Raw genomic sequence first — 25181 nt, 5'->3', positions numbered from 1 at the left:
TATTTCACTTTCAAAAAAACTTTTTGTCATTTTATCGTCTAATCAGGCTTTTGGGAACACCCAGGACAGTTTTTGAATTTCTTCATTCAGTATTTAGATATTTGATATCTTCCTATACAAACCCATTATAACTTTATAATAATTTTAACCATGATAGATTAAATGAAAACAACTGTCCTTTTTTGTGGTGACTCGTGACTCCTAACACCCTCCGAATACGTGAGCAGGTGTTTTTTCGATAACTTTTTTCATTAATGTTTTATAATCTTTTGTTGTATTTAATAATTTTCATTTCCCCAAAAAATTAATAGAAATCAATGAAAAATGTTATAAAAAAACACGGCCTGCTCACGTATTCGGAGGGTGTCAGGAGTCACCAGAAAAAAGGACAGGTGTTTTAATTGAATCTATCATGGTTAAAATGGAGTTTGAAGTTATAATGGGTTTGTATAGGAAGGTCCTGGAAGGGGGAAAATGAATATCAAATATCTAAATAATACTGAATGAAGACAATTCAAAAACTGTCCTGGGTGTTCCCAAAAGCCTGATTAGACGATAAAATGACAAAAAGTTTTTTTGAAAGTGAAATATCCCTTTAATGTCTGCATCTCTGTTTACTCCTCTGTGTTTACAGGTGAAACCAGTGGATCAGATGACTCTTCTGTCATTTGTGCAAATACCGTATGCATTTAACCTGACTGCGCCAGATAATGGCAGCAGTGCGTATGCCTGGCTGCATACCGCTCTGTTTACCATCATCTGGGACCTCTCGGGCAGACTCGATGTAAGGGGCGGGCCATTTTTTCAAATTCTTTAGCAGGTGATTGGATGTGGCCGTCTCTCTGTCACAGTCTGGGAGTGCCAACTCCAACCACTCATATTGGCCTGTCTGCATCCACGTGGTCTGCAATCAGACTCTATTGGCTCAGAGCCGCTCAGAGCCCGCCCGTAGCTGCCGCTGATTGGTCCGGCCCGGGGCTTTACGAGCGTTATCAACTCCCACCGAGAGATCTGAGATGGTAAAGTAGGGCGGTAGCCTACGCACTACTGCCACCATCTGGCAAGTCAGGTTAGTATGCATTACTTTATGAACATAATCAACAGTATGTGCTACTAGCTAGTAGCTAATAGTCAGCACCTGAACCATAAAACCATTTACATGCTTGGTACCAGTGCTTGCAATTCACACTCGGGTGGCTTGTTAATCACTTACTCGCAAAACCTATAGCACAAGGATGGTTATCGGTGAAAACTGATAATTCTTTATTCAAGTGCAGAGATCGTGAAGATACCAAACTTCACAAGACATCCAAGGTGCTGCCGAAAAAAACTTCTGGGAACTCGGAAAGTCCTAACTCAGAAGGATTGTAACACAGATAGATGTACGTTACCGTAAACCACTTACCAGTACATTGGGATATAAAGTACGTCTCCTGGACCAACAACAGCTTCGTAGCCCACTATATTTTTAAAATTGGGAAACTTCTCATAGTCAGGATTGTCGAAATCAACCTGGAAATTGAAAAACAACACTTATTTAGGAAGATGTAGGGAAATATAGGAAAAGAACAAGAGCCATTCAAAAATGTTGCATCTTTTTACGTTTTTTTTCTTGTCCTCATCCTTGCTTTCATTGTCTAACGTGAACAGAATTCAAATACTCTCGCTTAGCGCAGTGATTCTCAACCTTTTCAGCCCGCGACCCTGTGTGGTGCTCAACCTAACACGGTTCTATTGTGAAAATAGCAGATCTACATGCTCACAACGCTATTTTCACAATTTCTGCCTCTAATATTTGACAATTTAATTTGTAATTTTAGAGTATTAAAAAGTCCTTAAATTGTCACTTTAGAAATGTGCAGATACCCTCTATATATTGACTTGAGGGCTACTTTTAAAATTACCAGCTCGACATGATCCACCCACCCCAATAAAGATGTACCTGAGGTGGCTTTCGAATAATAGCGACACTGGCGTTACATATAAGACAAACGCATTTGAAATGGGGAAATAGTCTTCATCCCATTCTGTATGGAATTGGTATGTTCTTGGGGTTCTTTGTAATGCTACTGACTCTTGAAAACAAAGCATTGCATTGGGTGGTTTGCTTACTTTAGAAGCCATGAAAGGAGCGGACAGGCCCCTTTTTATGTCAATCAATCAGTCACCTTAATTCAAGACAGAATTGTTTATGAATATTTTTCTTTACATTTGAATTATATATTTGTAGGGCATGTCATGTGATCTACCTGCACAGCCTTTGTGATCTACTGGTGGATCACGATCTACCTTTTGGGCACCCCTGCTCTATATACTTAAACTTGATGTTGGTTTGTTGAGAGAGAAAACAGTGTTTCACATTAAGTTAACCATTGGGGACCCCCTCAAAATAATTTGGGGACCCCCCCTGGGGGTCCCTACCCACAGGTTGAGAACCACTGGCTTAGCGGATCAGTTATTTGAATTGCGTTTTTGGCCGATCACACAAAAACACCCGATCAACTAAAAACCAACTGTGAACGTTTAGAAGGGTCTTACCTGGCTCTGCCGGTCACATGGGTGATGGACAGGAAATGGATAAAGACACTCAAACTGATCGGGAGGGAACAGGATGCATCGCTTGTGACCTTTGACCTGTGCAAAGAAGTTCTGCTGCTCGTCGTAATGCGCTGGCGTCACGTTGCCTGAGGCGGGAGATGACATTTTGAAGTTAGAAGCTTTGAAACAACACAAGACAGTGGTCCCTGGGTTAAATAAAAAAGCTTTTGTAATAGTAAAGGTTGGACTGGTCACAGCAGCCAGAATCCTGCTGCGGAACTGGAAAACCCCAAGAACTCCTGTTTTTAAAGAGTGGAACGAGGAGATGATCAAAATCACATCGTATGAGTACATGCTGGGAAGAGTGAATGGTATGGGAAAGATGAAAGAGATATGGGATAGTTTTCTAACATATATGACACTTATTTGAAGATGTGAAGAGGTTCCTACTTTTATTTCCTTTGTATTTTTATTTTTGTATTATCTTGGACTGACTGTATATATATTTGTACCTGTTGTTGTGCTGCACTGTACCACCCATTACCACTTTTTGTATTAAGAATAAAAAATAAAAAACATTTGAATTATAAAAAAAGAATGTTTTTAAAGCCCAGGCAGCTCTGTTCATTTCAAGTAAAACTAATCCTTTACCAATTTATTTCTGAGGCTGGAGGCCTTCTATCGGGGTCGTATATTTCCCATTGACATAATGTTTGCTGGGATGCTATGATCGCAGATCGGATATCAAAGTGATCCTAATGCTGCCTGGTCCAAATCTGATGCACTCAGATAAGAGATTAAACGCTTTCAACTCTTGGACACGGACAATCGGTAGGTGGAGATCTACGTGAGAATAATGGGATAGCAGACGAGACAACACACAGAGATCTCTTACCCTCCATGCCGATAAGCAGCAGATTAGATGTCAGCTGTCCCCAGTTTCTCTTGGCCTGCTGCTTATTGATCCAGTTCCAGTTGAAACCCAGGAAATCCACCACGATCTTCCTCCCCACCGTGTCGTTCAGGGTCTGCTGCAGGTAAACCCTGGAGTGGACGGCAAAGACAAAGGAAAGAGTTCTCTAAATATGGGCAAGATATTGTCACTGTCGGGCAGAAACCTCGTATCTCCAAGTTTCAAATGTGCATGTTTTTTCGCGAAGTAAAGCCCTGCTTCATCAGACAAGGCCGTCGCACAAAAGTGGTGAAAACAGCAGATCTACAAGCACACACTTTTTTCGACGAAAACGACTGTTTTCACTAGTTTAGTTCATTTTTTTAAATGATAAAAACGAACGGTTTTGGACATACAAGGTTTCCACCCGACAACGACGATATGCAACATTGATATCGTAGTTATTTTGTGTGTGTGTGCGCGACATGTTTTAACCATCAGTCTAGTAAATATGTTATTACTGCAAAGTCAAATAGAGCCACAAGGTGGTGCCTTTGTTCTGTTATGATGTGCTAGACTAGAGTTTGCGTGTACTTTGTGTTAGTTCCCACTTACTACAGTGTAATACCAAGAAACCACAAAAACAATTCCAGATTTCATCAGGGTTAAATGACCAATACACAACTTTTCCTCTGGGGGGGTTGACTAACTGCAGGTTTTATTTTTGTTCGCGGACTGTGTCTCTGAACAGTCCATTTTCTTCTGTTCTTGAACAAGACTGTCAAGCAAATTTGAAGGTGTATTAATAATTTACGTATAAGTATTTAAATTTGTCAATGCTTAATGAGAATAATGTATCAATAACAACATAACAAATACTCAAGCGAACAACTGTGTGCATTCTGTGACCTCGGTGGAACCTACATCCCTGGGTACCAAACCCTACTCTGGAGCTCAGACTGCACACTCAGTCTCCTGCATCCACATCAGCCCGGGAAACAGAGTTGGAGAGGCCCTCATTGCGCGCTATAGAGAGAGATCTCTCTCTATAGCGCTGCTGCTGCTACTCAAAGATTTGCCATTTCAGATCATGACAAGTGACAAGCCAGTGGGCCAATTACATGAGTTATATTTCGACGTTGTCGGGTGGAAACCTTGTATGTCCAAAACCGTTTGTTTTGTATTTATCATTTTAAAAATGATTTAAACTAGTGAAAACAGCCGATCTACAAGCACCGCGAGGCGTTGTGTGCTTGGCTGTTTTCACTACTTTTGTGCGACGGCCTTGTATGCTGAAGCAGGGCTTTGTTTTGCAAAAAGATTGGAGATACGAGGTTTCTGCCGACAGTGACGATTTACTTTGTTGGCCGCCCAGCCCCCAAAATGGAACGAAGGCCGACATTTTTTTTTTTTTTTTTTCCTAATGGCCGGCCTGAACCGGCCGTTCGGGAGTTGTCCCGCTTTTCCCAATGGCCAGCACGTCCCTGATCCACATTGACTCATTCAAACGTATCAACTGATCTAGGATGATTGCTGCTGCATTATTACACCATGCCCAATCTGGCTAGCCATCGTCAAAGAAAAGGGAAAACAGCGCCCTCTACTGTTTTCCAGTTAGTCTGTTCTTGAGAGGTTACAGCATGCCAAGCTGGAGCCTCCTATAGAAACAACAAACTTTTTTGTCTCATAGTCATCAGAGTTCAAGAAGTTTGGATTCTGATGAAGACGTAGTAGCATCAAAGAGGAGGACCCCTGTGCTCCACTGTGTTTTTGGGAGCTCCTAGAGCTTTTTAAAGTTATTGATCTGCAAAGAAGTCCATTACTAAGAAGACATCTATCCTGTCTCTGTCCTGCTGATGATACTAAAGTACGCCCCGAGGACTGCTTAAAGGCTTTCAACACCTTGCCATACCTAACTGACGTACACACACTGAATGAACTGCCACGTGCCTTTGCCAAGAAGCCTAGCAAATGATCCTTCGATATCGGCTCTCCTATCATTGTGAAGCAGAATTCAACAAGCGTTGGATTGTTCACCCACTAATAGGGAACGTGAGCTGGGTTTAGACCGTCGTGAGACAGGTTAGTTTGACCCTAGTAGGGTAAAACTAACCTGTCTCACGACGGTTAGTTTTACCAGTAGGGTAACCCTACTGATGATGTGTTGTTGCAATAGTAATCCCGCTAAGTACGAGAGGAACCGCAGGTTCAGACATTTGGTGCATTTAGAACGGGTACACATTATAGTGTATTATTATTTTATGCTTTAACTATTGCAAAATAGCAGATATACAAGCTGCGAGCTTGTAGATCTGCTATTTTTGAAAAATAGCGAAAATTAGAATTTGGACCCGATTCTATAAGTGTCTTTTGAATCCTTTTAAGGTTTTTTGAAAAACCCATGTTTCTGTGTCAGCAATCTGGCTATAGCCATCGTCAAAGAAAAGGTCCTTTTCACTTAAATGGAGCTCAGTTAGTCTGTTCTTGAGAGACTACTGTATGTCAGTGGTGCTCAAACCTTTTCATGTGAAGGACCCCCAAAATGATATGTATTTGGCCACGCACCCCCATCTCAAAATATTTAGTTCCAGGGACCACCCAGAAGCAAAGATTTAGTTACAAACGTTCGCTTTAAAAATACATATATTCAAAGATTTGCACACATATATCTGCTATTTTTCACTGGTTAAAGCATTCAATAATTCTAGGCCTAAATGGGTTAAAGCACCGAGTTCACAGTGTCGCATCATGGAAACGGTTGCTAGCCCTTGTGAACGGTCTCTCTGCCGTTCCGACAACCAAGAACGCGTCCTGAGAGCAATTCTCGACTGTGACCAGCAAGCACCGGATGAGACCCGTTTGTGGCCTAATACGCCGAGTGAATTTAACAAATTAATGAGAGCACCGCTAGAACAGGAGCTAATTGAAGTGATTGAGAACACATTCTAGCAGACAATTAATTACAGAGTTACACTTTATGGCACGCATATCTCATCAGTGATGGGCTTGTGGCCGCGTGCTCGATGTCCTTGGACCGAGTGGCCACCAGACTTATCCTGTGCATTTCAAGAGGAAACCAGAACAATGGCTTTGTCAGCCTGGGTTCAGGGGATTCCCATCTCGCACTCGCCCGAGTTGTTTAACTCTGTCTGTCTGCACCCCTTAAAGCATCACCCTTCACCTAGTCTCTCGAAAAGGCAGACAAAAGCTTCCGGCATGCGGTCCGCGCAATGGAAGTCATGTCCATGACTACGCACGCCATGCTGAGCCTCTCACGCTCACCAGGAAGGATGCAGTTTGTCACTGGGATGACAAATGTCAAGAAGCCTCTTGAGAAATAGCATCATATCTAGTCTCGCGTAGCCAGACAAGACAACTATTCCACAATATCCGAATGCTCTTAGGGTTGGAAATCGGAATCGGACAATATCAAAAATCGGTAGGAACCGGCCGAATCGGTGACTGGCAGGTCACTGACATAAATACCGGTTTTATGCCAATTGTGTCTATGGCACTGCACAGCATGATGCTCTGGTCCTGTGACAAAAGTAAACATTAGCAAGTAGCAGCCAGTCTACTTAGTGGCAGCCTACTGAATACAGATGGTGCTGATTACTTTTGCAATGTAAGGATATATTCATAATCCTGTGTCAATGTCGTCTCCAAAAAGAAGGGGGGAAAAAAGCATTCATCACCTGCTTTCCCCCTGCCTAGTCCAGACGGTCATATTGGTTATTGCTTATTGGTACTCAAATTGAAGTATGTCTTTCACTTCAGCTTTAACCGGATACTCATACTCATAAATCATATCAGCACCTGTCTTGAGATGTCCTGATTTTTCACCCCCTTTTCACTCATTCTGATGCTTGCGATCTTGGCCTGGGAGCAGCGTTGGTGCAGATAGATAAGGAGGCTTTGGAAGTTATTGTGGCACATTCAAGTGGCTCTGTGTTGTGAGCAGCCAATATGCAGCGATTTACACGTTGGCCACGATGGGAAGAAATGAATCGTGGGGGCGGGCCACCACAGTAACTTTTAAATAAACAGACGACAGCGCCACTGGCCATGTGACTATCTTAATAGACCACAGAAGCCATAGAAGGTTTATGTTCGACCAACTAGCCCGTTGGTCTCTCTCTCGACTACACAGACATACATACTTGTTCACAAAGGCGAAACCCTTTACTGTGCCTCAAACATGAAGAGTGCTACAGCCTCCTACAGCTCCAAACAGCCCACCAAATGAGTCACCAGATCTATTTTTTTTTTGCCATTGAACTTGTGAATACCAATTTAATTTCTGTTTTAGTTTTTTAGGCTTCATAATCACAAATTGCGCTGGGCAGATATGAGAAATAATAATAATAATAATTGATATACTGTAAACACATTAACACAAAGAAATTGCAGACACATTTAATATAATTATACGACTTAAATAGCAGATATAGCTGATCTAGTTGTGGATCTACTATTTTTTGGAAAATGTTTGAAAATGCATTTTTCAACATGGAAACGACGATGAATAATATGCAGAATAATTGTGATTATCTCATCTAATAAGGCAATTATGTAATAATTACGACAGTGACAGGCCTGACCACTCTGACCCTTGGGTCTGTGCACAGTGCTCACGACACCCTCAGTAACAAATGCCACCCTGCAACAAGCGACCCTGAGGCCAGAGACGGTGTTTTGTAGTACCCATCATCCAAACCAGTGACGTGCTGGGCCCCTGATTCAGCCCGGGAAAAAGCGTTGGAGAGGCCCTCATTGCGCGCTATAGAGAGATCTCTCTATAGCGCTGCTGCTACTCAAAGATTTGTGACAAGTGACAAGCCAGAGGGTCAATTACATGAGTTATATTTCGTTGTTGTCGGGTGGAAACCTTGTATGTCCAAAACCGTTTGTTTTGTATTTATCATTTTAAAAATGATTTAAACTAGTGAAAACAGCCGATCTACAAGCACACGACGCCTCGCACCGCGAGGCATTGTGTGCTTGTAGATCTGCTGTTTTCACTACTTTTGTGCAAACAGTGTAATTTTTACTTTTTTGCAAACAGTTAAACAGTTTCCTAATGGCCGGCCTGGACCGGCCGGGAATGAACCGGGCCGTTCGGGAGTTGTCCCACTTTTCCCAATGGCCAGCACGTCCCTGGTCCAAAGCGACAGCCACGCTGACTTCCCTGACATGTTGCTATGACACGCCGAGTGTCACTGACCCCGGCCCCCGTCACAGACTGCGAGTCTGAGAAGCAGTCGACTGTGACGTGAACTGTGTGTCTGACTCACACCCACCCAGCAGGGGCGTCACAAGGGGTAGGAAAGTGGGACTGAGTTACCAGGGCCCAAGGTGGAGGGGCCCTAGTAACTTTAGCTATTGAAAAATAGCAGATATACTGTGCCGCGCTGCGAGCTTGTAGATCTGCTATTTTTGAAAAGTCATGAAAATGCGTGCAAATCTTTGAATATATGTGTTTTTTGAGCGAATTTGTAACTCAAATTTTGCTTCTGGGGGGTCCCTGGAACTCAATATTTTGAGATGGGGTTCCGTGGCCAAATACATACCATTTTGGGGGTCCTTCACATGAAAACGTTTGAGCACCACTGACATAGAAACATAAGTTTCTTGCGCACATTTTCACGATTAAAAAAAAAATAGCAGATCTACAAGCTCGCAGCGTGAGCTTGTATATCTGCTATTTTTCAATAGTTAACATTCATGGGGGGCCCGCAGTAAATCCTTGTACCCAGGGCCCAGAATGTGGTGCGACGCCCCTGCACCCAGGTCGTACAGGACAGAGTGACCTCACTGCCCCTGAACAGGCCTGTCAAAACTGTTACATAATCGTCTAATTGCAATTTATTTGACATAATCGCAATTATTTTGTCACAATCGTTTACATGTAGAAAATGTTCATATTTTTTCAATCATTTTTAAAACTGGTGGAAATGGCCGATCTACAAGCTCACAACGTGTCGCGATGTCAACGCGTTGTGAGCTTGTGGATCGGCTATTTCCACTAGCAATGTTCTTTTTTTAAGTATAAAGTTGTCAAATATATGTCAGTCATTTATTTGTATATTTTAGGTTATGTGTCATATCTGCCATGTGAAACTTCAGGGCATACAAGCCAAACAGAAATGTAATTGTCAACGACACAATTAAATCGTTAATGACAATTATTTGAGTGACAATTAATCGTCATGTAAAATGTCGTGAGTGACAATGTCGTGATAATCGTGACAGCCCTACCGTGAACAGGTATTTATTGAATACTTGGTATTTGTCCTACTCCTAACCTGTACTTTCAGTTTGGGAAACCAATTGTATTTAGTCAAGGAGGGAGAACTCATTCAGGATAATTCATACAGGATAAACAAGTGAAATTAGAAGTGATGACACGAAGAAGTAAGCAGACAAAATTGGAAAACTATTAAAAAAATCCTGAAATTGGCGACGCACCTGAAAAGGCATTTCCTGTTTATTAAAGAGCTGGAGAGACATGGACTCTATAGAAATGATTACTATCTGACTAATAGAGCTTTAACTTTATAACATTTTTTTATGTACATTTTCACTTCACTTACACTACCTTTAACCCATTTAGAACGGGTACACATTATTGTGTATCATTATTTTATGCTTTAACTATTGAAAAATAGCAGATATACAAGCTCACAGCGCGGCACCGAGTGCCGCGCTGCGAGCTTGTAGATCTGCTATTTTTGAAAAATTGTGAACATTTGAATTTTGACCCGATTCTATAAGTGTCTTTTGAATCCTTCTAAGGTTTTTAGAAAAATCTGTTTTTATGTCAGCAATCTGGCCAGCCATCGTCAAAGAAAAGATCCTTTTCACTTAACTGGAGCTCAGTTAGTCGGTTCTCGAGAGACTACTATGTCAGTGGTTCTCAAACGTTTTCATGTGAAGGACCCCCAAAATTATATGTATTTGTCCACGGACCCGCCATCTCAAAATATTTAGTTCCAGGGACCACCCAGAAGCAAAATTTGAGTCACGAATGTTCGCTTTAAAATTACATATATTCAAAGATATTCACAACTTCTTCAAAAATAGCAGATCTACAAGCTCGCAGCGCGGCACTGTGAGCTTGTAGATCTGCTATTTTTCAATTGCTAAAGCATTCAATAATTCTAGGCCTAAGCTTAAAGTGCTCTAGAACAGTGTGGAAATCTCTTTTCCTTCAGTTAATCAGCTATCCTCCTGCTTAGGGCTGTCACAATTACTACATAATCGTCTAATCGTGATTTTTTTAAATAATCGTGATTATTTTTCATAATCGTCATAATCGTTTCCATGTTGAAAAATGTTCATATATTTAAAAAAATAATAAATAAATAGTGGAAATAGCAGATCTACAAGCTCACAACGCGTCGCATCACGACGCGTTGTGAGCTTGTAGATCGGCTATTTCCACTATCAATGTTATTTTTTAAGTATAAAGTTGTCATATATGTCAGTAATTTTGTATATTTTTGTATATTTAGGTTATGTGTCATGATTGCCATGTGCAGCTTCAAAGCCTAAAAGCCAAACAGAAATGTAATTATCAACGTCAAAAACACAATTAAATCGTTAATCGCCAATTATTTGAGTGACAATTAATCGTCATGTAAAATGTCACATCGTGACAGCCCTACTCCTGCTCACACGCCACACTCCTCTACGCCCTCTCTAGTACCTACACCATCCCACGTTGACGTTACAGTGTGCGTGTGTGTGTGTGTGCGTGCGTGCCGTGCGTGCGTGCGTGCCATGCGTGCGTGTGTGCTTGTGGTCAGGCCAAGTCAGGTCAGAGAGAGCACTAAGCACTTTCCCAGATGCTAAATGCTTAGTCATTCCCCACAGCTTCCTGTCATTACATTTCAAAAGAGTAAACACTTTCTGCTTCTAAGCACACCTGTAGCACGTAGCCTTACACCCTTTTGTTTCTGATAATGTACCCATTTAGGGTTCACGTTAAGGGCCCTTTGCTTTTATTCACAAGCTATAGAAAATGAGAAAAGTGAAGGAAAGGAAAGCCCTGCTTCATCAGACAAGGCCGTCGCACAAAAGTAGTGAAAACAGCAGATCTACAAGCACACAACGCCTCGCGGTGCGAGGCGTTGTGTGCTTGTAGATCGGCTGTATTCACTAGTTTAAATCGTTTTTAAAATGATAAATACAAAACAAACGGTTTTGGACATAAAAGGTTTCCACCCGACAACGAACGACGATATTTTCTGTAAATCAATGCCCCACTTTGTCACACAAGAGGGCAGCGCAGAAGTAGCGGGAACGACTGATCTACGAGATGCGACGTGTTGTGAGCCTGTAGGTCTGCTATTCTCGCTATCATTGGCAACGTTTGAAGGTGAAAAGTGGTTAAAGTCTTTGACTTTTATAAATATTTAACCAATGAAATGAATTAACAAGAGCGTGTGACTAAATATTAACTCTCTCGTTGCTATCAATTAAATCTCTTTGAAGGTCCAAGTTGCCATGGTCTCCATAGACTTCCATGTAATTCATAGTGCACGCCACGGATCATGCACGCCCATGCCTAATCATGCACCACGTGTGTGCACACTGTTCACAGCTTTCAAACAAAAAAATACGCTTGGAAATCCGTTCAGGCATTCATGACATGGCAGCCATTATGTTTTCTTCAAATGTAAACAAACATGGCTGCCATGTTTGAAAGATGTGGTTGGTATGGGGGTTAAACATGCAATTTTGCGATCGTGATCATGCCTAATACATTTTTTGAGGTCCCAAAAACATTTTTGAAAAAAGAAAACATTTGATTTCTTTTTTTTTTTTTTTTTTTACGGCCCAAACTCTGGAAACTCAGGGTTGGCACGGGGGGGGGGGGGGGGGGGGGTACCAATACAAACTCGGGAAACTCGGGGTTGGCACAGGGGGGTACCAATACAACTCAGGAAACTCGGGGTTGGCACAGGGGGGTACCAATACAAACTCGGGAAACTCGGGGTTGGCACAGGGGGGGGTATCAATACAAAGTTGGGAAACTCGGGTTGGCACAGGGGGGGGTATCAATACAAACTCGGGAAACCTCGGGTTGGCACAGGGGGGTATCAATACAAACTCGGGAAACTCGGGTTGGCACAGGGGGGGGTATCAATACAAAGTCGGGAAACTCGGGTTGGCACAGGGGGGGGTATCAATACAAAGTCGGGAAACTCGGGTTGGCACAGGGGGGTATCAATACAAACTCGGGCACCAAACAGGTTAACTACTATATTGGATCCATTGGAACACAGGTTATTTGTTCCATCCATATCCTGAGAAGTATTTGCTAAAACCAAATTATACCAAATAATTACCTCTCCTCCCCTTCCGTTTCCTCCGTCGTATGCATTTTCTCCACAAACTCGGAGAATTTCATTTCCTTCCGCTCCGACTTGGGGACAAAGTCCCCGAAGTTGGCCATCTTCTTCTCGTCGTAGTAGAGGAACTTGTGGTTCTCGGCAATGTAAACGGAGAAGTCTCCGTTCCCGATGTTCTCCTGCAGGTAACCGATGTCCCACTTCAGGGCTGGATAGACCAGGTTGGTGTCCGTTAAAACCACAGGTTCCTGGAAAGACACAATGGAGAAAATTAACAATTGACACTGTGTTGTTAACCCATTTAGGCCTGGAATTATTTTATACTTTAGCTATTGAAAAATAGCAGATATACAAGCTCACAGCACTGAGTGCAGCGCTGCTAGCTTGTAGATCTGCTATTTTTTATTTATTTTTTGCAAATATTTGAATATATCTCTTTAAAAGCAAACATTAACTCAAATTTTGTTTCTGGGGGGCCCTGCCCCTGGAACTGAATATTTTGAGATGGGGGTCCGTGGCCAAATACATATCATTTTGCCGGTCCTTGACATGAAAAGGTTTGAGCACCACTGACATAGAAACATGCGTTTTTCAAAAGAAGACATTTTTCAGAACACATAATCTGGTCAAAATATCCAAAGACTTGCACACATTTTCAAGATAAACATTACTTGTGGTTAAGTGGTCAATCGATTGTATTCCAGCTTAGGTCAGTGGAACTAACGTAGTATACTTTAAGTACCTATTTTAAAGTATCGGTCGGTAGCACAATTAAAACATTTTTCAAGGTTCGAGTCGTGAGCTTGTAGATCGGACGAAAATAGCTGACCTACAAGCAAACAACGCGTAATGTTGTAAGCTTGTAGTTCGGCTATTTTCTAACAGCCCAAGTATAATTAAACAGGGTTAAAGTGGATAATTTTTTTTATCTAATTTACAGCTGTGGACCCCCGGACCCCACTTTGAGGACCACTGACATACAGTACAACCACAGCGACATCATTCATAACGTTCATGCACACTGATTGACACATAACAGTGATGCTACTAACCCTGCGTCCTGAGTCCCTGACTCATATTTTTAATAAAGGACTCATTAAACTAAGCATCCCTGCATCCCCAGGATGCATACAACTCTATCCTTCCTGCTATCAATCATTTCACTGCACCAGCTGAGCTGCATGTGGTGTCCTTTATCAACTACATAAAAGTAGATATTTGCCACTATTTGTTTAAATTAAAGTCCTTTTTGTTGTTCTCGCCGTTGATACATAAAGCGTGTGTTGTCGCGGGACCCATACAATAATTCTGGGACCCATTTGAATGGCCACCTGTGGGTCCCGGGACCCATTACATTGAAAACCTGGCAACATCACTGACATAATAATATGACCTTACATCTTTTTTTGTTCATGTTTATTGATGGAGTCATCGTCATCGTTTTGATGAGATCACGAAATTATCCCATATTGGTTCTCTGATGAATTCACTGCTATTGTTAGGCTATTATTTTTGATTGATTGAATATTGATTCGTTTTTTTTTCTCCCCCTTTTCTTCTTCCTTCAAATGAATAAAACTGAAAGTGAAATACGGTAGCCTAAAGCAGGGGTTTTCAAAGTGGGTGGCGGGGCACCCTGGGGTGCCGCGATGGCAGTCCAGGGGTTTGCCGCGAGATAATTTGATAATATTTGGAATTTATTTGGACACTTGAAACAATATTTAGTATCATTTTAAACTTGAAGTACAAAGTTATTTTCAGTCAGTTTTAACCAAAATGGCAATTATCTCAACATTTTCCTCGCAACATAATCACTAAAATATCGTCACTGTCGTGCAGAAACCTTGTATCTATCCAAGTTTCAAATGTGTACGTCTTTTGGTAAAGCAAAGCCCTGCATCATCATACAGACTGTCGCACAAAACTAGTGAAAACAGCCGATCTACAAGCACACAGGCGTTGTGTGCTTGTAGATCGGCTGTTTTCACTAGTTTAGTACATTTTATAGATGATAAATACAAAACGAACGGTTTTAGACATACAAGGTTTCCACCCAACGACGATATGCTATAAATATAAGGTGCTGGGAGTGAAAATTATAATGTAGGGGTGCCTCGGATTAAAAAAATATGTATGGGGTGCCCTGAGACAAAAAAGTTTGGGAACCCCTGGTCTAAAGCATGTGGTGCTGCAGTGCGCGACACGTTCACTGGTTTGGTTTCTAATGATTATGATCTCATGCAACAAACATTATTCAACACCAATGAGTGTCCTACAGCAGTGCTTCTGTCCCGGGGACCCCCACGGGGGGTCCTTGAGGGAGTTCCAGGGGGTCCCCAGCTAAATGATAGACAGTTGGGAACCAAACGGACCCTTGTTATGGGTCTGTAACTCACGAGAGCGTACAAATATTGGAACCAAAATAAATGTACCTGTTCTTACTCTCAGAGTTAAATTAACATTTGATTTTACATTATCAACTGGGGTCCCAGCAGGGCTCCAGGGTGCGAGCTATTAGGTCGCATATGCGAGTTAATTTCATAAAGTGCAAGTTAAAATTCAACCAGGTCGCACGAGCGCGACTTGAAGGAGGATGAGTGTAAAAGAAAAAAATCCCCGAACGAGGATCTCTCTCTCTCTCGCTCCCTAGCTCTCTCTCCCTGCTCCAGTCCTTGCCCCTCCCCTCCCCTCCCCTCCCTTCTCTCTCCGTCTCTCACTCACACACACACACACACACACAGACAGGGTGAGGAGAGATGGGAGAGATGCACACACGGACACACTCAAGCTAGCGTCGCATGGGCTCCTCACTTCTCACGTGGAGTCACACAGACAGACTCTCTTGCTCACTATGGATAGATCTCAGTCATTCTCACATACCTTTCTTTGTATAACCCTGCTTTTTCTGTTGTCATCTCGAACTGGATAATCTATATGGGGCTGTGGGTTTTTTGCTATTAGATTAGCTTGCTTTGATTAGCAATCACTCGTGATTGTTTCAACCGTAGGTTACATTAAACCTACTGTTACTGTGCGCATTGGGGTTGAAAACAGCTGTGGCTCATTAAATTCCTCAGTGCCCAAAATGCGCATTTTCACTTCAAAGACAATTAGCTGAAATTAACGGCACCTGTAAACTTCTGTCTTTAGCGTAGCGTAGCGTGTGTGTGTGTGTGTGTGTGTGTGTGTGTGTGTGTGTGTGTGTGTGTGTGACTGTGTGCATGTGTTGGCGTTTGTGCATGCCCAAGTGAACGTTTTCTGTTACTGTATCAAGATAGCTACTTCCCAGTATCTCATCTTGAAACTGACTTCTACTTCACTCCAAAACCATAAGGACATTTTTATTTTTCTATCCTGAATGGCAGCAGGCCTATTATGGCATATACTGTAGTCTAAGTAGTGCAATCATGCAGCTGAAAGTCAAAGTTCTAGGTATTATATTGCCTTTGTTAGCCTAGATAATTGTTTTTTTTGTATTATTTTTTTACTTATGAGCATCATCAACATTATATTGAATATCGAAGGCTTTCCTAATATCACAGCCTTAATGCTGACCTATTTTGTCAACTACTGCTGCTCATGCAGAGAAACCTGAAGTTCAGATTAAATTAACACAACTATCATCAGCATGATAAGGCTTTTGATTGATTGATTGATTGATTATTTTATAAGACAAATATGGAGAACAGTACAAGTATAGCCAATAGGCTACAATAGAAATGCAGTACAGTACAAGTACTGTTAAACACCCTGCCTAAAAGGAACAACCCAAATAAGTCCTTTTACTGTCTTTGTTACGTTGGAAGGTATTAAGGCTATATATTAATACCACGCTATGAAAATAAAAAGGTGGTGCTACCTAATTTCAGGTGGTGCTACCTAATGAAAAGGTAGGTGGCACCAGTGCTACCTGTGAAAAAGTTAGTCTGGAGCCCTGGGTCCCAGAGATAGAAATACCATTAAATAGGTGTCCATAGCCTCAAATGCATGTCAAACTGAGGGGTCCTTGAAATTAAAATGGATGCGAATCACTGCTAGAGCCCTAAAAAAAATCTTCTCTTATATGGGGGTCCCTGTGCTTATAGGTGTCAATTTGGGGGTCCTTGACGTGAAAAGGTTTGAGAACCACTGTCCTACTATAGCCATAAATTATTCTGCTTGTAGAGTGCTTTTACTTTGGGACGTTATCTCTAACGTCCCAAAGTAAAAGCACTCTACGAGCATGATTTATGGCCAGTCCTACTACTGTACAGAATTGGTCTACATATGCTACGTGACTGAATGAACGTACACTGGCAGCCTGAACCCTCTCTCACTCTTTATCTCTCATTCTCCTCTACGAACCCAATTTATGGACCACTGTGTCATGTCAGATATGAGTCAAACCGCTGAGATCATTTGTTTATGTTTGGAACACATAGGGCTGTCACGATTATGACATTTTACATGACGATTAATTTTCTCTCAAATAATTGCGATTAACGATTTAATTGTGTTTGTCGTTGACAATTACATTTCTGTTTGGCCGATCTACAAGCCGATCTACAAGCTGCGCGACGCGTTGTAGCTTGTAGATCTAATATTTCCACTATTTTTGACTTTCTTCAAAATATATGAACATTTTTCAACATGGAAACGATTATGACGATTATGAAAAATAATCACGATTATGTCAAATAATCACGATTAGACAATTATGTAATAATTGTGACAGCCCTATAGAACACAGTTCTTATATGACGCAATATGAAAAACGTCTATGGGAATTCAGAATCGGGGGGAAAAAACAGGTAGGATGTATAAATTACGTCAAACTTCTCGGGTTGCTTTCTCTCAATAACCCCATAGCCCGGAGGGACGGTCTGTCGCGTTGTGATTGGCTACGGTGCTGTTGTCGGGGGCAACCGTGGCAACGGTCCCCTCGCTCATAGGTCCGACAGGCCCAGAACAGAAGAACACAGTGAGTGAATTTACAAGATAGGTAGACGAATAAATAATGCAAATAATAAAATACAAATGACGTTTCGAAATGACAACGTATAACAAATGCTTGTTTGGTTTTTGTTTATAGAATAATTAACAGGCCAGTCGCAGCTCGAAGCGCCGACCGTCCAAGCTATGGGACTATCATGGAGACTCTCAGGTTGCCATGGGATACGGTTTGCCCAGTGCAGAGTTGCCTGTCTGCAAAGTAGAACATATCAACTAATGGTTTTATAGGGATCTGGAAAAAGTCATTGAGATGGCAGCATTTATTTTCTTTGGAGATCGGTTCTTGTGGGCAGTATATCGCCATTGAAAGGCAGTGATTCTAAAAAAAAGTGGGGTTTGGGCTGGGGACCCCCAGGGGACCTTGAGGCGGTTCCAGGGGGTCCACTGCATAATTGGTTAATATAGATTCAAATATTATTTATTTTTTATTATTATTATTTTTAATAGCTAATCTACAAGCTCAGGACAGACACATCTTCTCTGATGGGGGTCCCTGACACAGAATATTTTCATATGGGGGTCCGCGGAGAAATAGACCGTTTGTCAGCCTTCTGATTGGTCCCTGAGACTCCCTGACTGGCCAACCAGAAAAAAACATTCACTTTTTGCTATCGGGGGTGGAGTTTGTGCAGTGGAGAATATTGAATGTGGCTTTCAACAACTGTCCGCAGTGCGCGACACGGAGATCGGCCGGTACGGTGATAGCGACGGCAAGCGTCAAGCGATCTCGCTCATCATAACGAATAAGCTTCAACAAACTAGTTCACATGTACCTTATCAATGGTCTAAGAGTCACGATTGGGTACATATCATTTAAATGGGCAGAATTACGAAAAGCCAGCCTATTATGTGAGGAGAAACATTCTCTCTGTCCTCTTCCTAGTACCCAAGATGCAATGCGCTTCTCTTTCTATCTCTGGTCCAGAGGATTAAACTAATTAAAACATTTATTTTTCGGGGGAAAACTACTGTTTTGCTATGTAATTACTGTACCTTTTTCTTCCCTTTTTATTAATATCACGTAGATGTGTTTTTTGTGGTACTTTATATAGCTGTAATGAGGCTATGAAGGGAAAAAAAATCCCATCCACTACCACTATAAAATAATCTGCAAAGAGGATTCTGTCCCACTGGGATTAAACAAATTAAAACATATATTTTCGGGTAAACCCCCTGTTTTGCAATGTAACTACTGTACCTTTGTCTTCCCTTTTTATTAATATCACCTAGGTGTTTTTCCTTTGGTACTTTATATAGCTGTAATGAGGCTATGAAGGGAAAAAAAAATCCCATCCACTTCCACTATAAAAACAATCTGCCCAGGGTTAATGTCCCATCATAGTAACAGGGCAGAATGGGGCGGGATTTGCAAAAGGGTTTATTGGGGGTACTTGACAAGAAAATGTTTGAGAACTACTGCTTAAACCCATTTAGAACGGGTACACATTTTGTGTATCATTATTTTATGATTTAACTATTGAAAAATAGCAGATATACAAGCTCACAGCGCGGCTGCGAGCTTGTAGATCAGTTATTTTTGAAAAATCGTGAAAATTAGAATTTTGACCCGATTCTATAAGTGTCTTTTGAATCCTTCTAATCCTATGTTTCTATGTCAGCAATCTGTCCAGCCATCGTCAAAGAAAAGGTCCTTTTCACTTAACTGGAGCTCAGTTAGTCTGTTCTTGAAAGACTACTATGTCAGTGGTTCTCAAACCTTTTCATGTGAAGTACCCCCAAAATGATATGTATTTGGCCACGGACCCCCCATCTCAAAATATTTAGTTCCAGGGACCCCCCCAGAAGCAAAATTTGAGTTACAATCGTTCGCTTTGAAAATACATATATTCAAAGATTTGCACACGTTTTCACGACTTTTTAAAAAATAGCAGATCGACAAGCTCGCAGCTGAGCTTGTATATCTGCTATTTTTCACTGGTTAAAGCATTCAATAATTCTAGGCCTAAATGGGTTAAAAGAGAGAAGAAAAAAAGGTATGTGACTCATCGCTGCTCTTGTCATCATCTGGCCTACCTTCCTTCCAACGTAGATGCATTAAACTAGGGTGCTGTTCTGTGTGTTTCCATTTGCGGTTTGGCCTGTAATTGGGTTAATGGCTGATAGTGGGCTATATGACTTTCAAGATGGAACAGAGGGGGAAAGACTTGCTTATCAATGCACTTTTTAAACACAGCACTCTTTCAATATTGACCCCCATGGTGTTATCTGGATATTTTAGAAATAATGCTTAGGTATCTGATTCTTTTTTATTTTTAATGTAATTGTAACTATGAACTATAGGAGTAGTCGTCTTGGCCAAAGTTGATGTTTGTGTTCATGTTAATCTTGATTATCACGTTTTGTTTTCTTTTTTCTTCTTTTTTTCCTGATGTTATCTCTATTGAAAATGAGGGTCCACCCCCAATGTATTCACGAGAAAATAAATAAGAAGCTGAAATCAATTAATGAAAACACTGACTGACTGTGAGTGTGCACAGCTTGTTTCTTAAATTAACAGTGTTTTTCTTTTTCTTTTTTCTTTTTTTATGTTCAGGCTAGCGGTAGCCTATAAAACCTACTTTGCACAAAAACAGGTCGATAAATATTGCACGGCACCAGTCTAACGATCAGAAATTAAAACGTTCCTCAAATGAAAATGAGGTAAAACTCCCCGTGGACTATGTGTGTTTATCCATGGACATGTTGATGACCAGAAATAGGCGCTACACTACGCAAGGTGTAGCCTACACCTTGCTGCTTCCTCGTGAAAATATGAGCCTTCACTTTCAGCAAAACTGAATGAATAAAGAAATAAATAACTGCTCGGGAACCTACTCCATAGCACCAACTAAACCAGTGATTCAAAAAGGTAAAGAAAGGGTAAAAAAAAGACACTTATACAGTGATGTTGCTAGGTTTTCAATGTAATGGGTCCCGGGACCCACAGGTGGCCTTTCAAATGGGTCCCAGAATTATTTTATGGGTCCCGCGAAGACACACTCTTTATATATCAACCGCGAAAACATAAAAAAGGACTTTAATTTAAACAAATAGTGGCAAATAGCTACTTGTATGTATTAATAAAGGACAGAAGCATGGATTTACAAGACAATCTCAATTGATCTCATCAATAATGCCAGAACGCACAGCTGTGGAGACTCCACCACATGCAGCTCAGCTGATGCAGTGAAATGGTTGATAGCAGGAAGGATAGAGCTGTATGCATCCTGGGGATGCAGGGATGCTTAGTTGAATGAGTCCTTTATTAAAAAAATCGAACCTCTGTTCGAAGTGGAGCTGTGTGTGTGTGTGTGTGTGTGTGTGTGTGTGTGTGTGTGTGTGTGTGTAGCACCTCTCTGGTCACCCAGGATCATGTGTACCGATTTTTGTGACATTTGAAGAAAATATGTAGGAAAAGGTGCAAAAAGTGTGTTTTGGAGAAAATTCAAGATGGCGGAAAATCTATCCTGGCGCAAATGGTGGCCTATATGGGGAGATGCGTCTTGACCCAAGGAATCCAGGGAAAAAAGAATTTTAATTTTCCGATCTACGGTTCAAGAGTTACGGGGCAAAACGAAAGTGGCCCGTTATAGCGCCACCATGAGGCCGAGTGATGTAATTATTTTTTGATTCTTTCTTAAAATCATTATGAATCTCCTCTCCGAGGTTTGAAACTGTAGCTCCTATGGTTTACGAGAGAAAAATACTTGAATGTGAGTTTTTGCAATTCCCATTATAAGTCAATGGGGAAAATTAATTCACTAATAAATTAATATCAATTAAACTATAGAACCTTTCTCTTAGCAAGTTACTAGCACACGATTCCTGAGTAAGCCGGTCGATTTGACATATGGCGCGAGTGTGTGGTGCAAAAACTGTGGGAGGAGTAGCGTGCCAAACTTTGAGGCTACAGACACGGACGGACGGACGGACGGACGGACGGAGACAGACCCACACACACGGCCACGTATAGGGAGCTTGTGTTCCACACAGCTCCAAATATATATGGGTCAGGGACTCAGGATGCAGGGCTAGTAGCACAAGGACTGGCATATTATTCTATTATAACTGTCCAGGATATCTTGAGTTGATTTCTTGGCCCAAATTGCATCAATTAAACTACATTTGATTTGTGGAACAAGTGGACAACCCTCCCATCTCCCTCCTCCTCCTCCCCCCTCCCCAGTGACCAATCAACCTTCATTTGTCCATGCATGGAAATGCTAATAGTTCTTTACTTTGTGGGGAGGGTGTCTGCCTTCTGCAACAAAAGCCATGTGTCACCATCAACACCAGCAGTAAGCTCAGAAAGGATGCTCAGCACCCTGATGTAAACTCAGTTCATACAGTTTGTTTCCCAGTGGGGCTATATTTACATCACCTTGAAAAGAGCATGGTGATGATGATGACTTATGAAATGCTGTAAGATGACACCCTCAATATATAAAATGCACAGAAACTGCATCTTCACCGAAGAAAGGATAACTTGATAGCAGTATTCTTGTTCGGGACTGGCTACTGTATTTGAATGCCCCATTCAAATACTGTCCCTCTCAAAAAAACAAATAGGCCTACATGAAAAAATAACTTGACAATAGCCGTGTCTTTACTTGCTAGGGCATTCGCGTTGCGAGGCGTTGTGAGCATGTAGATCGGCTATTTTCACAATATTTATCTGCGGAACCGAGTCACATTAAATGTAATACCTACAATTCCAAGTGCTTGTCAGGGTGGGGGTCCCCAGTTCAAATATGTTTATTTTGGGGGTCACAGCCTAAAAAGTTTTGACAACTCATTCTTATGACTTCCTATCTAGCCAAGTTTTATAAACTATATATTTTTTAAAGAGAAAACAATAAAATAAAAATAAAAAAGCGAATATTCGACTTCGGTGAACAACGTCGAATAGTGACTTTGATATTAGAATATTCGATTAGTTGGTGAATGCCCTATTGCTTGCAATAGGCCATGAAGCTTGCCAGGGTGGAGCTGACCCTGTTCGCTTGTAGATCGGTTATTCGAGGCCAGTGACAATTAGGGCAGTCCTCCTCATATCCATTTCAAAACAACAGGATCTCACGGAACAGCTGTCATCTCACTCTGACCACCACAGCTGTCTCTGGATCCATTTCTTTTAATGATTGACCAAGGAGGAGGTTCCAGGGGGTCCCCAGCTAAATGATTCGTGGTTAGGATTAGGAAGCAAATGCTAATGCACCCTAAAAGGTGTTAAACTCTTTAGAGTGAACAAATGGAAACCAAATGGTACCAGGAGTAAGCGTCAATTTGGTTTCCATTTGTACATTGATTGATTTTACATTGTAGATTGGGGGTACTCCCAGAGATGAAAATCATATCAAATTAGGGTCTGTCCATGACCGTGGCCAAGTAATAATGCATATCAAACTTAAGTTGGGCTAAACTAAATGGCTAGCTATATTCACACCCTTGAAAAGAGTGTATGGCGATGATTACTACTAATGAAATGCTTTTTTTGTATTACTGTAAAGCTGACAATATAAAAATGCACTGAACTGCATCCTGATGAGAGGATAACTTGATATAGGAATTATAGCAGCATTCTGGCTCTGTACTGTACTGTACTCAGTGGTGTAAAGTAACTAAGTACATTTACTTAGTTACCAATCCTTTTACTTCTACTATGCTATATCTCGGATCCAAATATTGTACCTTTGCTCCACTATTTATTTGATTACTACAGTTACTTTGTAGATTTAGATTATTATTACAAAACATACATTAACAACTTCAGTCCTATTCGTTTTGGCCTTTTGAAAATAGCCGATCTACAAGCTCACAATGGGGTTGCTATGCGACGCTCTACAGTCTACAAGCTCACAATGCGTTACTATAAGCGATGCATTGTGATCTTGTGAGAGTAGATCTGTAGTATTTTGAAAAGCTATTTTGAAAGCTTGAAATGGGAAATTCTGCATAGTGAGTACTTTTACTTTTGGTACTTTAAATACATTTTGATACCAATACTTGTACTCAACTACATTTTGAATTGCAGGCTTTTACTTGTAGTTGTAACAGAGTAATCCCACACCTTCAGTACTGATGCTTGCTTGTAGTACTAGAGTAAAACATTTGAGTTCCACCACTGACTGTACTGTAGCCTACTGTACTCTACTGTACTGTACTGTAAGGCAGTGGTTCTCAACCTGTGGGTCGGGACCCCCAGAGGGGTCCCCAAATTATTTTGGGGGGTCCCCAGATGTTTAGCTAAATGTTAACATTGTTTTCTCACTCAACTGTAAACAGACCAACATACAGTATAAGTGTATACAGGGTATCTAAAGTGACAATTTAAGGACTTTAAAGACCTTTTTAGTACCTCTGGTCAAACATGAGTCAAATATTAGAGGCAGAAATTGTGAAAATAGCAGATCTACATGCTCACAACGCCTCACAACGCCTCGCAACGCGAGGCGTTGTGAGCATGTAGATCGGCTATTTTCACAATGGTATAGATCGAGTCAAACTAAATGTAATTCCGACTCCTACAATTCCAAGTGCTTGTAGGGTCGGGGTCCCCAGTTCAAATATGATTATTTTGGGGGTCACAGACAGAAAAGGTTGAGAACCACTGCTGTAAGGCATGTGCAATCAACACTGTATTTACTGATGATCTCACCTCGTTGTTGATGAGCATCTCGGCCCGGGGGTCCGTGTGGGACAGCCTGGGGATGGCTCTGGTCTGGAACGGGTACTGTCTCAGCTGGGACTCCGTCCAGCCCTGTTGGCCGCTCAGGAGCTCCTCATCCCCCGCTCCGAGAGAAGCGGATCCCCCGGCGCCTGGATCAGCCTCCACCACCACCGACGCTGTAGCCATGACAGCACAGCACTGTCTGCAGGCCCCCGAGTCAATAAACAGATCTCCCGTTCCTGATTGGGATTGTGTGGAAATCAGTCAACTGGAATGCATTGACGAGTTCCAAGCTGCAAGCGGATCGCTCTCTCTCCTCTCTCTGATCTACTCTCCCTGCAGCTCCGTTCCTAAGGTGTAAACACTGACACACAACACACACACGCACAACGTTGACAGGCAGAAAACTAACGACACACGGGAAAATAGCGGACAACGCTCGTGGAATGTCTGCGCTGAACGTGATTCACTGACCCCTGCTGTAGCGAAGGGCTAACTGCAAAGGATGGTCGATAAAGGCGTTTACATATCTGTACCAGCAGAGGGAGCCACTGCACCTCATTTGGACCCTCAATGATTTTCTTTGCTCGGATTGACATTTATTTACGTTTACTTTAAGGGATAGTTCACCCCCCAAATTACCTATTTTTCTATTGTTTGTTTGTTTGTGTTCTTGAATTCATGGATATTTATAGTTTTTGTCCCATTCCTAAGCCAAATAATTTGATGACCA

The 25181-nt window shown here is 41.6% G+C and overlaps 1 protein-coding gene across 1 annotated transcript in view; it reads right to left on the bottom strand.

The window, feature by feature from the left end:
- The window catches only part of hif1an (hypoxia inducible factor 1 subunit alpha inhibitor), a gene marked incomplete at its 3' end in the record, with an annotated part of 32012 nt that extends 7251 nt beyond the window's left edge, over positions 1 to 24761 (bottom strand). Inside the window, exons 1-5 of the mRNA XM_080739705.1 lie at positions 24437 to 24761; positions 12784 to 13034; positions 3434 to 3582; positions 2539 to 2684; positions 1406 to 1512 (exon numbers count right to left, since the gene is read on the bottom strand). Of these exons, the coding sequence (XP_080595831.1) occupies positions 1406 to 1512; positions 2539 to 2684; positions 3434 to 3582; positions 12784 to 13034; positions 24437 to 24634 (851 nt within the window). The 5' untranslated portion in view covers positions 24635 to 24761. The remainder of the gene's footprint in view (positions 1 to 1405; positions 1513 to 2538; positions 2685 to 3433; positions 3583 to 12783; positions 13035 to 24436) is intronic.
- Positions 24762 to 25181: the final 420 nt, after the last annotated feature.

The sequence above is a fragment of the Nannobrachium achirus genome (genome assembly GCF_963921795.1).
Source record: "Nannobrachium achirus genome assembly, chromosome: 13".
Classification (NCBI taxonomy): domain Eukaryota; kingdom Metazoa; phylum Chordata; class Actinopteri; order Myctophiformes; family Myctophidae; genus Nannobrachium; species Nannobrachium achirus.
This window is presented reverse-complemented; position numbering and strand designations above follow the sequence as displayed.